The sequence below is a fragment of the Geotrypetes seraphini genome, chromosome 4, assembly GCF_902459505.1.
Source record: "Geotrypetes seraphini chromosome 4, aGeoSer1.1, whole genome shotgun sequence".
Classification (NCBI taxonomy): Eukaryota; Metazoa; Chordata; class Amphibia; order Gymnophiona; family Dermophiidae; genus Geotrypetes; species Geotrypetes seraphini.
Window position 1 is genome coordinate 141,201,273 of NC_047087.1, and position 16,880 is coordinate 141,218,152.

The window sequence follows — 16,880 nt, forward strand, 5'->3', positions numbered from 1 at the left end:
ATGATATATTTTCCGTTATGGCCCCTAAATTATGGAATTCTTTGCCAAGTTATATTAGAAATGGAAAAGATCTTTTATCTTTTAAAAAAAATTTTAAAACTTTTTTGTTTCAAGACGCTTTTGATGTGTAATACGGCATTTCTTGGACCCTTTATATTTTGTTACGATTATCAAACTCATTAATCCCCTTCCCTCCCCATTGTATTTTCCCTTTTATGTAAATTCCAACAGAAAATGAAATTGTAACTTTTCCCTCCTTTCCTCTTCATTCATGTTTGTCTCTATTTCGATTGCTAAAATGTAAACTGATCCATGTAGTTTGTTTTGTGATTGATTTGTCCAATTGTATGTGAGACCACCATCTAGTGGCTTTTAAATTGTACATCGCTTAGAAAATTTGTATAAGCGATTCATCAAATGTTAATAAAACTTGAAACTTGAGACAAGAGCAATGTTGGATTTATCGTTTAAATTCTATGCACACTGATGGACTGAATGGTACAGAATGGTATGTTTTTTTGTGTTATTTTTTTGTGATTAGTTTGTGTCATTTTGGAATTCTGCTGGGGTTTCTGCACTGGTTCATTAAGACTTTGTGTGCCTCCGTGCCAAATTCCATTTGAGGCGCGTGGGATGGCATGCGGTGCATGCGCCAGCTTGCGGCATGTGCGCAGGCTTGGGCCAGCTTGCGGTACGTGCAGTGGATTGAGTGGCAGTTTATCTCTACAACGGCAGGAGGGTGTCATGCTGGTGCTGCGAGGTATCCCAAGCTGGTAAGAAGTGGAGGGGGAGAGGGAAAGAGGGCTGCTTTGGGGGGAGGGATGTGCTGGTGGGCAGACAGCAATCATGCTTTACTCTGAGAGGGGGGGAATAGAAGGGGGCCACGGAGAGACAGGCAGAAGGGAGGTTAAACGAAGGGAGAAGGCTGCTGCTGAACACGGGGAAGTAAAACGAAGGGAGAAGGGCTGCTACTGGACATGGGGGAGGTAAAACGAAGGGAGAAGGGCTGCTGCTGGACAGGGGGAGCAGTGAAGGGGTGCTGCTGGACAGGTACTGATGGACAGGGGGAGCAGGGAAGAGGTGCTGCTGGATAGGGGGGAGGTAAAATAAAGGGAGAAGGGCTGCTGCTGGACAGGGGGAGCAGTGAAGGGATGCTGCTGGACAGGGGGAGCAGGGAAGGGGTACTGCTGGACATGGGGGAAGTAAAAGGAAGGGAGAAGGGCTACTGCTGGACAGGGGGAGCAGGCAAGGGGTGGTGGTGGACAGCCGAGGAAAGAGAGACAGAAAGAAAAAAAGAAAGACAGCAGCCAAGGAGAGAGAGAAAAAAGAGAGACACACACATCAATTCTAGCACCCCTTAATGTAACGGGCTTAAAGACTAGTGTATTAATAAGATTATATTGTGTATATATGAAAAATGGATGGAAGAAATTGCATTACAATTAGTACTATTATTATGGGGGTGGAGTCAGGGGCAGAGTTTGGGCAGGTCTGGGGCAGAGCTTGGGTGGGGGTACTCGGTTGGTATTTGTTAGGCTTAGGGGGTATTTGGCTTGAAAAGGTTTAGAAACACTGCTTTAGATTACTGATCTCTCCACTTTCTCCCTCTGTTGTTCCTACCCTCCACCATATTCCACTTTCCCTTGTAGAATCTCAGTATTTAGCTATATACTTGGATTCACAGCTTTCCTACTTACCTCAAGTTTCTTTTTATGTCTGCTCTTGTTTTCTCTCATTGTACACTCTATGCTCCCTCTGCCCATACTTGAACACAGATGCTTGTGCCACTATTTCATGCATTCATAATGTCTAAACTTGACTATTGCAACAGCTCTTATTCTGAGCTCCCCAACATGCTTCTTAAGAAACTTCACATTTTATTGAGAGTATGCTATTTTGACTGCATCTCACTTTTTCTTATACAGCCTCACTGGCTTCCTTTTCTTTCCAATATAAAATTTTCACATTAACTCATAAGGTCCTCTATCTATACTGATGTCACATTTTACTTTCTACTTTATTCTTCCATATCGGCCTTATTGGACATTACAATCTTTAACATGCAATCAAACTCACTATTCTCCTGCTTGTTTGTTCCAGGTTGAAATCTATATGTCATTCGGCTTTTTTCTTCACAGATCCCTCTCTCGAACTCTCTTCCACTATACCTCCAGTCTGAATCATCACATTCTCAGTTTAAGGTCCTGTTTAAGACCTACCTCTTCAATAAGCCTTTAGTGAACTTACCTGAGCCAGAAAGGAGGGGTGATGGTATTACAGTGCCCCTGCTCCCCCCTTCCTCTTTCTCTCTCTGCCTATCACATTTCTGCTTGTTTCCTTATTTGATTTGTTGTAGTTCTTTTCAAATGAGTTTGGACTTTAGGATTGTGAACTACCGTACTTTGATTCAGATATTGAAAAGATAGTATACCAAACAAGAATAAACCAAACTGAACTTTAGATAGGGAAAGATCATTTAATCAAAGCTGCGTTTAAAAACTCACCATCAATTTAAATCTACTATATATAAAGGAGTTCTCTTTACTGAAGAAAGAAAACATACAAGCTCTGTAAATGGCACTCACCTATGTCCAGATGGGGCAATGAAGTACAAGCAGCAGTGAACCCTGGTATCAGGGATTTGCCGACGATTTACTCGGGATTCTGCATTCAAGAAATCTTCAAACTTGCTGTCAATGTGGTTGATCACAGGCTGCCAACTAGACAGAGACAAGTCAAATTCCTGTGCTGCACTTCTCAGCAGTCACAATGCCTTAAAAGCAGAGGACAGTAATACTAAACAGTTAAATGTTCTTGAAAGTACAGTAATTAGTTCTAATACTCTAACAAAGGCTTGGCTCATCTGCAAAGGGAGTAAAGAAAGTTAATGGTAGAGGTGGAATGACAGGAAGTGCTTCTGCTATGGAACATTAAGACTATTGTTTGTATCCAGGAATCCACTGTAATAAAACCCTTAGTGCACATGCGCACTTCAAACTCCATGCGTCCATGATCCATGACTCCGTGTCGCGCATGTGCAGTGCCTGCCTCAGCTGATTTCCAGCCCCGATCTCAGACGCCAGCTGACTTTCTACCTTCTGACTACGCTATCGAGACACCTCTTCTTTTCACTCCCAGACCAGCAGCGGCAGCAGCCGCTGTTTCATTAAGCAGCCGCGGGGCATTTGCTAGGTCGGACCACTTCGATAATGCGAGGCAGGCCGGCCTAGCAAAATCCCCGAGGATGCCTGGGCTAGCGGATGCTGGACAGGGGGAGCAAGGAAGGGAGAAGCGGTACTACTGGACAAGGGGGAGCTAAAAGTAAGGGAGAAGGGCTACTGCTGGACAGGGGGAAGGTAAAAGGAAGGGAGAAGGGCTACTGCTGGACAGGGGGAGCAGGAAAGGGGTGCTGTAGGACAAGGGGGAGCTAAAAGTAAGGGAGAAGGGCTACTGCTGGACAGGGGGAAGGTAAAAGGAAGGCAGAAGGGCTACTGTTGGACAGGGAGAGCAGGGAAATGGTGCTGCTGGACAGGGAGAGGTAAAGGAAGGAAGAAGGGCTACTGCTGGACAGGGGGGATCAGGGAATGGGTGATGCTGGACAGGGGGGAGGTAAAAGGAAGGGAGAAGGGCTACTGCTGGACAGAGGTGATCAGGGAAGGGGTGCTGCTGGACAGGGGGGAAAGACAGAAAGAAAGACAGACAGGGGGTCAGGGAGAGAGAGAAAAAGAAAGACAGACAGGGGGCCAGGGAGAGAGAGAGAGAAAACGAAAGACAGACAGGGGGCAGGGACAGAGAAAGAAAGAAAGACAGACAGGGCGCAAGGACAGGGACAGAAAGAAAGAAAGACAGACAGACAGGGCACAAGGACAGAGAGAAAGAAAGAAAGAAAGAAAGACAGACAGACAGGGCGCAAGGACAGAGACAGAAAGAAAGAAAGACAGACAGACAGGGCGCAAGGACAGAGACAGAAAGAAAGAAAGACAGACAGACAGGGGGCCAGGACAGAGACAGAAAGAAAGGCAGACAGGGGGCCAGGGAGAGAGACAGAAAGAAAGAAAGGCAGACAGGGGGCCAGGGAGAGAGACAGAAAGAAAGAAAGGCAGACAGGGGGCCAGGGAGAGAGACAGAAAGAAAGAAAGAAAGGCAGACAGGGGGCCAGGGAGAGAGACAGAAAGAAAGAAAGAAAGGCAGACAGGGGGCCAGGGAGAGAGACAGAAAGAAAGAAAGAAAGGCAGACAGGGGGCCAGGGAGAGAGACAGAAAGAAAGAAAGGCAGACAGGGGGCCAGGGAGAGAGACAGGAAGAAAGAAAAGACAAACAGGGGGTCAGGGAGAGAGACAGAAAGAAAGAAAAGACAGACAGGGGGCCAGGGAGAGAGACAGAAAGAAAGAAAGAAAGAAGAGACAGAAAGAAAGGGGTCAGGAAAAGAGAAAGAAAGACATACAGAAAGAAATGCCTAAGTTTACACATCTATTCTAGCACTTGTTAATGTAAGGGGCTAAAATATTAGTGAATCTATAAACACTCACTGGGTGGTTAATCAGTCTTTAAATAGATTATCACAAACCAAGGTGCCAGTTTTTCTCCAGCACCAAATTTGAATACTAAAAAGTAACTGCATTACAAGAAAAAACAGAACAAACAGCTTAAAAAATGTCAAGGCCATAAATAGTTAATCACCCAGATAAAATGGCTTTCTAAAACTGCCTTCTCTTAGCAAATTGTTATCATGGTTCCATGGCAGGCAAACATCTTGATTCAGAGAAAGTGCTCCCAGGGGCTTAGTATGGATAGGGGAAGATTAGGTTCTTACCTCAATAATCATCTTTCTAGTAGAAGGGACAGTAGTCTTAACAACTGGGTTTCTTCCCTTCACCCGCATCAGTTCATATCAAAGCAATGGATAATCCCTAAGAAAGAGAAATAACAAGGAGGGTACGGAGAACTCCCCGTCAAGTATTTTCTGCAACAATAACAATTAATTGAACCAATGGACACATATCATAAACAAAAGGTGGAACCAAACAAACCGCCTACCTGAGCACAACCAGCATTAACATTTATGCAGCTCCTACAGTACAGCATCTCCCATAGATTTCACTACAGAATTAATGGATAACTCGTATTTATTGTTTAACAGAAGACCAAAAAAGCATCTTCATTCCCTATTGGTTGTTCACAGACAAACATCTGGAGACACTCAAATATTTCGAGGCAGAAACCAGGCTAACTTAAAATCTGACAGAGTGGGCAACAGGACTAATGTATCCTTCTACTAGAAAGAAGATTATCAAGGTAAGAACCTAATCTTTCCTTCTAGTGCAAAGGGTACAGTAATCTTGACAAGTGGGATGTACCAAAGCACTCAAGGGCAGAAAAGATGAGCCTGCTGCGAGCACCGAAGCCCCAAAGTCATGTCCCTTTGTGCTGCCATGTCCACTCTGTAAAACTTGGAAAAAGTATGGAGGGTGGACCATGTAACTGCTCTACAGGTCTCCTCAAGGCTCTTTTATGCTGCACGTGGCTGACCCGGAAACCTTCTCGCTGATTTTAGAGGGAAAGCTTGTGGGTCAGCCACATGCACCATGTGAGCCGCTGCCCACATGTCCCTGCAATAAGTGCCACTGAAGTCAGAAGGAGCAGCCCAGCTGGACGGTCCTGAAGGAAGCGACTGCAGCCCTGGAAAAACAAGTAAGGGACATGATCTGGGACAAAGGGGGAGGAAGGAGCACATTGGGACATGGGAGGGGCATGATTTTGGGACAAAGGCTGGAAGGCAGGGAGGGTGGCACAAACTCGGGACACAGAAGGAAGGGAGTGGGGCATGAACATGGGACACAGAAGGGAGCGAGGAAGGGGGCACTAACTTGGTACATAGGAGGAAGGGAATAGAAAGGGAGAATTATTGGGCATGAGTGTGTGAGTGTAGGAAAGATATGGTGCACCTAGGGAAAGGAAGAAAGGATAATTGGACATAGAGAGAGAGGAGTGAGAAATGCATGGGAAATAGAAGGACACATGTTGGATATGGTGGTGGAGAGGGAACAGAGGGACAGATTGAAGGGGTGCAATGGGGAGTAATGTTGGACGTAGTAATGGAGGGAGAAATGTGGCATGGTGCTGGAGAGGGGTGAGAGAAGGAGAAATGGGCATGGGGCTGGTGGGCAGTGGTGAAAAATGCTGCACATGATCCGGGGGATGAGAGAGGGAGAAATGTTGGATGTGACAGTAAATGACCACCTCAACTCCCTGGTAAAATCATGCTTTTTCAGCCTTCACATGCTGAGGAAAGTGAAATCCTGCTTCCGCCAACATTTTGCCGTCCTTGTTCAATCCATCATCCTTTCCAAACTAGATTACTGTAATTCCATCTACCTGTCTAACCAAAAAGAGTCTTCATAGACTTCAATTAATTCAGAACAAGTTGATCTTCGCAAAATGTAAATTTGACCATGTTTCCCCACTTTTGTCCAAACTCCACTGGCTCCCAATAATCGCCAGGGTTCATTTTAAATGTTCCTGTCTAGCTTTTAAAATCCTACACGGCATCCTCCATCCTCTAATCCCTCTATCTTGGAACTCCTCGAGTTCCGACAACACCAGGCCCACCCAAAAACTTAAACTATCCTTCCCCTCACTAAAAGGTATCCTCTTTGCGGGAAAATTGGGAAAATCTCTCTTCTTCAGAATCACAGGGCTTTGGAATAACCTTACTACCCCACTGCGGAATCAGGTCTCCTTCCAACTATTCCGTAAGCACCTGAAAACTAGTCTTTCACAAAAACGCAACGCTCTCCTCCCCCCCTATACTCAATTCACCAAACTCAATGTGTTATTCTTTTCCTTTATTAAGCTCTTGTAAACCGTGCCGAGCTCTATATTCATGGAGAAGATGCGGTATATAAACTTAAGATTTAGTTTAGTTTAAAGGGGGTAGGAGAGATGCACCCTGGGTCTCTCTCTCTTTCTCCACTCACTACAGCAAGGGAGGGAATGAGAGAAAAACAGATGGACAGTGAAAGAGAGGGAGATATATTGCCAATAGGAGTGAAGGAGAGAGGAAAAGTTTTACTCATGGTGGACAGAGAGATGTTGGTTGGAGAAGTGTATGAAGTCTGGAGGAGAGAAAGCATGCAGGAAGCAGAAAGAAAGAAGTATTGGATGCACAGTCAGAAGGAAGTGCAACTTGATACTCATGAAATCATCAGACAACAAAGGTAGGAAAAATTATTTTATTTGCAATTTAGTGATCGAAATGTGTCTGTTTTGAGAATTTATATCTGCTGTCAATATTTTACACTATATTTGTCAATTAACAATAGTTGTCAGTGAGATGACATTGCATAGTTTATAGTCATCTGCTTTGACCTCTTTGAAAAAAACTCAAATATAAATAATTAACATTTCCTCTGCATATACAGTAGTATGCTTTTGTGTTTTTTTTAATTTTGTGGTTAGCATTATGAATTAATAAGATTATATTGTGTGTATAGTGCTACCCCGTAAACTTGCAGTCTGCGATTTGCGGTCCTGATCATTCGTGGTATTTTCCGCTCCTGATTGGTGAGGCCCGACCTTAGTACAGGAAGAGGCAGTCGCACCATACCGCGAGTGATTTCCTTCACTCGCCGGCGCTCCAGCTACCCTCTCCTATCTCCCCTGCTAAAAACCGTATTTATGGTTTTTCAACATTCGCGGGGGTTCCTGGAACAGAACTTCCGCAAATATCGGGGGAGTACTGTATCTGAAAAATGAATGGAAGAAATTGCATTACAATTAGTACTATTATCATGGGGTGGGGTCAGGGGCAGAGCTTGGGCAGGGTACTCCGTTGATATTTGTTAGACTTAGAGGCTACTTGGCTTGAAGAAGTTGAGAAACACTGCTCTAGATGAGTAAGCTTAGAATGGACTTTGGTACCTATCAACAATGGAATTCTGATCTGGAAGATACCTTTCTTCAAGTTCAAGAAACACAAACTGCGGTTACTTCACAAGTATAACAACTTGAACTTAGACTGGAAGACCTAGAGAATAGATCTAGGCGCAGCAACTTATGCCTGGTGGACATTCCTGAATCGATCTCAGATGTGGATTTACAATCATTTTTGGAATCTTGGCTGGTGGACGCTTTGCAATTACAATCAAAGGCGGACCCTCTCAGGATTGAAAGAGCACACTGTTTGGGGCCCTGACACCAGGAAGCCACACAGCCAAGAATGGTTATACTTGTTGCAGGTTTCTGGGTCTCGCTGCGTCTTTGTCAAGTAGAACCCAACGTTTCAGCTATCATGCTATGGCTTTCTTCAGGGTATGCTCTGAAGTCTGCAGTGTGACTTTGGAAATAGTGAGTTCACTGACCTGATTGGGAACAGGGCAGTCCACCAATTTGAATTTTGGCAGGAAAGTCAATTGGTCAGAAATTTGAACTTTATTGTGAAAGTCTGCAAGTCTTTGGAGATATTGCAGGCGATCAGGCGAAGCTGGCGGCCAAGAAGAAGCAGTTTGCGGAATCCTGTGCAAGCCTGCATAAAAAGCAGATACCTTTTGTTCTTCTTTAGCCACTGCTTCTAAAGATCCAACATGCTAGTAAGACTCATTTCTTTGACTCAGCCTTGAAGGCCTCTCTTTTTGTGAAACAACTTTTGGGTGGCGGAGTCCACACCTTGACTTGCAACACCTACTGGCGATTGTATTCTCTAGGAAGGATTCTTCTTCAGACTTCATGATATTCGATGCGCTAATGCACCATGACCATGCGACTATGATTTCCTTGAGATACCTAGAGCTGCTTTCTTTCTAGACTTGTCTGGCTACATGTGGCCCGTTATGGATCACCACTCCTTAGCAGCCCTCATGAACAGCGCTCTGTTTCACGGGCTGCTTTAACTCTCAGGGCTCGAGAGGCCTGCATTAGACTTGTCTTCTAGAGATGCTATTGTTTGGACTGTCGCACTGTGCCTCTCTATTATTTGACCCAAGTACTGGAGGCATTTTATTTTTTTTCTCTTCTTTTTTTCCATTTCTCCTCCTCCATGTGTTTGGCTATCGGCTACTTAGTTTGTTCCTTTGGGATTTTGTTTTTTTGGATCTTTTCCACGGGGTCCAATCAATGGCTTTTAATGTTTCTGGCCCTGGGGATTTTTTTCCCTTTTCTTTTTGGAGTAGCGGCATAGCTTCTGCCAGTTCGAACATGCATTGACATTTGCATGCCAGCTGTTTCACTAAGGACTGGGTCTGCTCCTTCTTGATGCCTCTGACGCTGGTTCTATTTTTTTCTGGTTATTAGTTCTTTGTTCTCATCCCTGCATATCAGGGGATAGAGATATGCCAACCACATACATTGCTAACAGTGTTCTAAGGACTATAATGCAATAGGGCTGTACTGCAATGGGACTTGTCAGGTTTATTCCTGGAAGTTGGGAGGCAGGTGGGCACGGGATGGACCTCCACCGTTATCCTGGTCTGCACTTGGTCTAGATCAGGAGTTCCCAATACGTCAATCGCGATCGACCGGTAGATCGGGAAGGCAACACAAGTCGATCACGGTGATCTACCGGGCTGATCAGCCTTCCTCTCCCCAACGTCAAAGATGACGACACCGGGCATCCGGACAGATTTTTCAATTTGACACTTTAGTCTGTTTTTTGTCATTTGGGGGGGGGGGGGGGGGTGGAGGGGGCAGCAGCAACAGCAACCTGAAAAAGAAATCATCCTGCCCGGGGGTCGGTGTCATGCTCCAGAGCTTCAACCTCTTCCAGCAGCCTTCCTATCTGATCCTCTCCCTTCTACCTGTCCCGGCCACACCCCCTGCTCCATGGCTCTCTTTGGCAACTTATCAGTAGCAGTGATCAAGACAAGCTTCTGACATCGGGGCCTTCCCTCTGCGAGCCCCGCTTAATTTGTTTCAACTTCCTTTTTCCACAAAGGCGGAACTCACAGAGGGAAGGCCTCGATGTCGGCAACTTGTCTTGATCACCGCTGCTGATGAGTTGCTGAAGAGGGCCGCAGGGCAGGGTGTGTGGCTGAATGCATGTGGAAGGGAGAGGGTCAGAAGCAGGACTCGTGGGTGAGGGAGGAGAACGAGAGAGAGAAAGAGAGAGGGGAGGGAAACAAAAGGATATATGTCATACCGGGCTGGGCTGGCGTGGAGGGAGAACATAAGAACATAAGCAGTGCCTCTGCTGGGTCAGACCAGAAGTCCATCACACCCAGCAGTCTGCTCACACGGCGGCCCATCGGTTCCAGGACCTGCATAGTAATCCTCTATCTGTACCGTTCAATCCCCTTCAGTCCCCTTTTCTTTCAGGAAATCATCCAATCCCTTCTTGAAAACCAGTAGTGTACTCTGTCGTATCACACCCTCTGGAAGCGCATTCCAGGTATCCACCACCCTTTGGGTGAAGAATAACTTCCTAGCATTGGTTCTGAACCTGTCTCCTCTTAATTTTTCCAAATGCCCTCTCTTTCTTATAGTTTTCAAAAGTTTGAAAAAATATGTCCTTCTCTACTTTCTCCATGCCCTTCATGATCTTGTAAGTCTCTATCATATCCCCTCTAAGACTCCACTTCTCCGGGGAAAAGAGGCCCAGTTTCTCTAATCTTTCAGCATATGATAGATTTTCCATACCTTTTATCAGTCGCATCGCTCTTCTCTGAACCCTCTCAAGTATCGCCATAGCCTTCTTAAGATACGGCGACTAATATTGGATGCAGTACTCCAGATGCGGGTGCAACCACCCGATATAACAGCAGGATAACTTCTTCCATTCTGGTTGTAATACCTTTCTTGATTATACCTAGCATTCTATTCACCTTCTTTGAGGCCGCTGCTGACGGCTTCATTGTTTTGTCCACCAGTACCCCTAAGTCCTTCTCTAGGCTACTTTCACCCATTACCATCCCCCCCCCATCGTATACCTGTACTTTGGGTTTCTGTTTCCTACATGCAAGACTTTACATTTCTCTACATTAAACTTCATATGCCATTTATTTGCCCACTCTCCCAGTTTGTTCAGATCCCTTTGTAAATCATCACAGTCCTCTTTATTCCTAACCCCAGTAAAAAGTTTTGTGTCATCTGCGAATTTAATAACTTCGCACTTCAGCCCTGTTTCTAGGTCATTTATGAATACATTGAACAGCAGCGGTCTGAGTACCGACCCCTGCGGAACACCACTCGTGATCCTTCTCCAAACCGAGTAGTGGCCCTTCACTCCTACCCTTTGTTTCCTACCCGTCAACCAATTTTTGATCCATCTATGTACATCCCCTTCTACCCCATGGTTCTTTAGTTTCCTAAGCAGGCGTTCATGGGGTACCTTGTCGAAGACTTTCTGGAAATCCAAGTATACGATGTCTATGGGGCCCCTTCGTCCATTTGCTTGTTTATTCCTTCGAAGAAGTGCAATAAGTTTGTTAGGCATGATCTTCCCTTGCAGAAGCCATAGTGGCTTGTTTTCATCAGTTTATTCCTTTCTAGATGCTCATCGATGCTGTCTTTTATCAGCGCTTCCGTCATCTTCCCCGGAACCGAAGTCAGACTTACCGGTCTGTAGTTCTCCGGGTCACCTCTCGATCCTTTTTTAAAGATGGGTGTAACATTTGCTATCTTCCAATCCTCCGGGATTACCCCTGTCTTCAGGGATAGATTAGAAACATGCTGTAGTAACTCCGCTATTTCCTCTTTTAGCTCTTTCAATACCCTAGGGTGGATTCCGACCGGGCCCGGAAATTTGTCAATCTATCTATCTGCTTGAGCACGTCTTTGAGGCTTACCTCCATGGATGTTAACTTTTCTGCTTAATCTCCTTTAAAGATTTTTTCAGGTTCCGGCATGCTGGATGTGTCCTCTCTTGTAAAAACTGACTAAAAGAACATGTTTAGTCTATCCGCCACTTCCTTTTCTTCCTTCACCACTCCCTTCCTATCTCCCTCATCCAGCGGTCCCACCTCCTTCCTTGCTGGCTGCTTCCCTTTAACATATCTGAAGAACGGTTTGAAATTACGTGCTTCCTTGGCTAGCCTCTCTTCATATTCTCTTTTTGCTCTTCTAACTATGCGGTGACATTCTTGTTGATGTTTCCTGTGCTCTTTCCAGTTTTCCACGGTTTTGTCCTTTTTCCACAGCCGGAATGATTTTTTCTTATCTCCTATCGCTTTCTTCACTTCTTTAATTATCCACGCCAGGTCTTTTGTTCGGTCCTTTTTGCATCCTTTTCTAAATCTGGGGATATACAGATTTTGCGCTGCGCTCACTGTGTCCTTAAATAAAGACCAGGCTTGCTCCACAGTCTGTGATTTCTTTGAGCTGTTCCTTAGTTTCTTTCTTAACACTGCCCTTATCGCTTCGTAGTTTCCTTTCTTGAAGTTAAAAGTTGTCGCTGTGGTTCTCTTCCCCTTCGATATCCCTACTTTGACTTTGAACTGGATCATATTGTGATCACTGTTTCCTAATAGTCCCACTACTTCCACTTCCTTTGCTGGTCCTCTTAGCCCATTTAGGATCAGGTCCATTAGGATCAGTGGCATTCCCTCTCGTCGGTTCTCTGACAAGCTGCTCCATGAAGCAGTTCTGTATTGCCTCCAGGAATCTGGTTTCCCTAGCGCATTTTGAGTTTCCAAGACTCCAGTCTATCCCGGAATAGTTGAAGTCTCCCATAACAATGGTGTTACCGTTTTTGCATTCCCACCTCATTTCGGCTTCCATTTCTTCATCGTTTTCTTCGGTTTGCCCAGGTGGACAATAGTACAGTCCCATCTTTATCTCGGGCCCATTCCTTCTTGTTGCCGCTGTGTCCACTCTGATCGAGTGTATGTTGTCCTTTATGTATAGGGCTATTTCTCCTCCTTTCTGGTCCGACCTATCTTTGCGATAGAGTTTGTACCCCGGCAGTACTATGTCCCATTTATTTTCTTCATTCCACCATATTTCAGAGACCCCAATGATGTCTAGGTTCTCTTTTATGGCCATGATTTCTAATTCTCCCATTTTGTTCCTTAGGCTCCTCACATTAGTATACATGCAATTTAAGTCCTGTCATTTTCTTGTCTTCTTCTCCTTTTCCTCTGCAACGTCCTTATCATCCCTTTCTTGTCATGTCAACTCTTGTTTTTTGCCCATTTTGTCTTCCCTCTGTTACGTTCTTCTTATCATCCTCTTGTTCAGTCAACTCTTGTTGTTTGCCCGTTGTGTCTCCCCAGCATTTTTCCCACTCAGTATCTTCTCGGGATACCTTCTTCCAAATCATCGACACCTGGTCGACTGTTGGCTTTCTCCTTCTTCTTAGTTTAAAGCCTGCTCTATGCCTCTCCTGACGTTGTTTGCTAGAAGTCTAATTCCCGCCGTGCTCAGGTGTAGTCCGTCCCTCCTGAAGAGCTTGTTCTTGCCCCAAGGGTGGAAAGATTCTGGCTATAGGGTGTAGTAACAAAGTAAAAGGGGGGAAAGCTAAAAATGGAGATAGTGACACAAAGAAGAGAAAGGGTAAGCAGAACCTACTGAATAAGGATAGAGATACAGAGGGGATATGCTGAAAGGAGGGGTGGTGGTGATTTAACATAGAGGGAGAAATCCTGAAAAGGGGTTACATGGGTTTACAGAGGGAGGCAATGCTGAAAGAGGCTAGATTGGCACACGGAGGGAATAATACTGAAATGGAGGATTGATGGGGATACAGATGGAGCAATGCTGAAAAGAGGGAGAGGAGATAGGGACAGAGAGAGAGAGAGCAATGCTGAAGGGAGGTAGTGCTGAAAAAGAGGAGGTGAAATAGAGACACAGAAGTAATGCTGAAAAAGGGGGGAGATAAAGATATTGAAAGGGCAAATGGTGAACATGGGATAAAGACAAGGACAGAGACAAATGAAGATTCTGAAAAAGTGGTGAGACAGGGATATAGGTAAGATGGACAAAGAAGGGTGTTGCTGGAAAAGAGGTGGAATGGTAATTCTGACACACACAGAAGGGAAATGTTGGATCAAGGAGAGATGGGGCTCAGGCTGGATGGAATGGGGAAAAATGCCTGGCTGGCATGGAACTTCCTCTCCTACGTCAGAATTGACGTCAGGGAGCAGAATGCTGGTCAGCACGACGCTTCTGCAGGGAGAGCTTCGGGCGGCGGTGGCTTGGGGGCTGTTCCCCAATGGTGGCAGAGGCGGCAAACCGATTGGCTTGGGGGAGCAGGGAGAAAGAAAGAAAGGGGGAGGGCAGGGAGAGAAAGAAAGGGGGCATGGGGAGAGAGAGGGAAAGAAAGGGAGGCAGGGAGACAGAAAGAAAGAAGGGGACAGGGAGAAAGAAAGAAAAAGTTGGGGGAGAGAATGAGGTCTGGAGGAGAGGAAGCATACAGGAGGCTGAAAGAAGGGAAGAAATATTGGATGCACAGTCAGAATAAGAAAGTGCAACCTGAGACTCATACCAGACAACAAAGGTAGGAAAAATGATTTTATTTTCAAATTTAGTGATCAAAATGTGTCCGTTTTGAGAATTTATATCTGCTGCCTATATTTTGCACTATGGCTCCCTTTTACTAAACCGCAATAGCAGTTTTTAGCGCAGGGAGCCTATGAGCGTCGAGAGCAGCGCGGGGCATTCAGCGCAGCTCCCTGCGCTAAAAACTGCTATCGCGGTTTAGTAAAAAGGGAAGGGGTATATTTGTCTATTTTTGTAGGTTGTTACTGAGGTGACATTGCATAGACTTTGACCTCTTTGAAAAAACCTTGGAATATGAATAATAATTAACATTTTCTCTGCCTTTCAGTGTGCTTTGTGTTTTTTTAATTTTATTGTTGGTAGATCATTTTGACTTGGTCATTTTAAAAGTAGCTCGCAAGCCCAAAAAGTGTGGGCACCCCTGGTCTAGACACTTGTAATATTCTGGGGGATTTCTTGGGATGGGTGGTAGGTGTTGGAGATTGTGTGTGTTGGTGTGGCTAGGGATTAGCATGGCTGATGCTGTGTGTATGGGACCTTGGTCCTTTTGGTTATGTGTTTTTTTGGTGTATTCTTCCTGCATTTTCTGTGCTACTCAAATGCTTGGTTGAGCCTCTATCTTCTCTGCTAGAGGGGAGCCGATGGCTGAGACGGCTCCCTTCTGTTCTGCATTTGTACTCAAGTTATTCTTGCTCCTCTATGGTTAAGTTTGTATCCTGGAATGTCAATGGTACAGTATCTCCTATAAAGAGGCAAAAAATTTTATGTGCTTTAAACCATTAACGGGCTGATATTGCCTTTTTACAAGAAACTCATTTGCCTACTGTGGAACACTTGAAATTGAAATGCTGTTGGGTTGGAGAGATTCTCGAATCCCCAGCTTCTTATAGAAAGGCAGGAATGATGATTTTGTATAGGAAAGGAATGAATGTTACCACTCATAAAATATGGTCTGATCCAAAAGGAAGATACCCAATAGCCAGAGTTACTCTCAATAGTCAAGAGTTAATTTTATGTAACATCTATGCTCCTAATGTTTGGGGTGAGGACTCTTCAGCAGGATCTCCCTATCATAGTGGGGGGAGATTTTTACCAACCTTTTGATCCTATCATGGAAAAGTCCAGTCCTTTGCCTCATGATAGGTATACTCCAGATAAGAGTCTCCCCTTGTTTTCCTCCTCTCTGGCCTTATTGGATATATGGCGGGTGCTACACCCAGCGGGCCAGGATTTTATCCACTTGTCATGTGCTCATGCAATGCAGTCCCATATAGATTGCTGGTTGATATCAGACTCTTTTTTCTAGGTTCATTCTGCAGAACTGTGAGGCTATGATGTTTCAGATCATGCCATAATACTTCTTACTCTGGAATTTCCAGGGGATGTTCAGAAGGTATATCAATGGAAATTTCCCCTTTCCTTATATTCAGACATGGAGATTCATCAGTTCTTACATAATAAATGGAAAGAATAAGTGGCCAAAGCGGTCTTATGGGGAGAGATTTTGGCTTACTCCAGCACAAAGAATTTGGAGAGATCGACAGATACTGCATTTAGAACACCAAGTTAGGGAAGATCACCGATGGTATGGTATTCATCCAACCGGTATTAACAAAGCCCTCTTATTAGCTTCACAACAGGCACTTCAAGAACTTATTCATAAGCGCATTGTCAAATTGTTGGCATTTTAAGTATCAGCTATCTTTGCATGGAAACAAAAGTGGGAAAATACTGGCTAACTTGGTTTGACAGGTGAAAGGATTTTGTCCTATATTACTATTCTGGGATGATGGAGGCCAACTCGTATGCAAGGACAACAAAATGGCCGACGTCTTCCAGCGCTATTTTCAAGTTCTTTATTCTGCACCGCAAAAACTTCCTTTGGCAGGGGACATATATTTGAATCAGAGACCCTATCCTAGGGTTTTGCTTGATTTTAGGAGGATTCTCCATTCTCGGAGGATGAAGTGGCTTATGTTATCAGACATACCCCTTTGGGTAGGGCAACAGGACTAGATGGTTTATGGAATGAATTACATAGTTAACATAGTAAATGATGGCAGATAAAGACCTGGACGGTCCACCAAGTTTGCCCATAAGTTATACTTGTTAAAAAATCCATAAAACAACAAAGAAAATGGAGATCATTATATATCAGTCAAAGGAAAACTTACTAACAAAAAAACAGCAAATCCATCTAGTCCTCTTCAACGGAAATAGGAAACACATTCAATCAAATAATAGCTGAGTCCTTTTCAAGGGAGGACTTTTTCTTAAACTAGAAATAGGAAACACATTCAATCAAATAATTGGACCAAATGATCCTAAATTTTATGTGCGTTACTAACTAGTTCTATTCCACTTCAGGACTGTACATTCTCATGGTCTTTCAGAAATATTTCCAATTGTAGTGGATCCCAGAATATAAAATCATTATTCTGAACATTCAATACA

The 16,880-nt window shown here is 44.5% G+C and overlaps 1 protein-coding gene across 2 annotated transcripts in view; it reads right to left on the minus strand.

Moving 5' to 3' along the window:
* Positions 1-16,880, minus strand: part of LOC117359654 (septin-7-like) — a 202,241-nt gene that overhangs the window by 114,802 nt on the left and 70,559 nt on the right. For both annotated transcript variants that reach the window (XM_033942850.1, XM_033942849.1), the window contains exon 5: positions 2,586-2,720. In XM_033942850.1, coding sequence (XP_033798741.1) covers positions 2,586-2,720 — 135 coding nt within the window. The remainder of the gene's footprint in view (positions 1-2,585; positions 2,721-16,880) is intronic.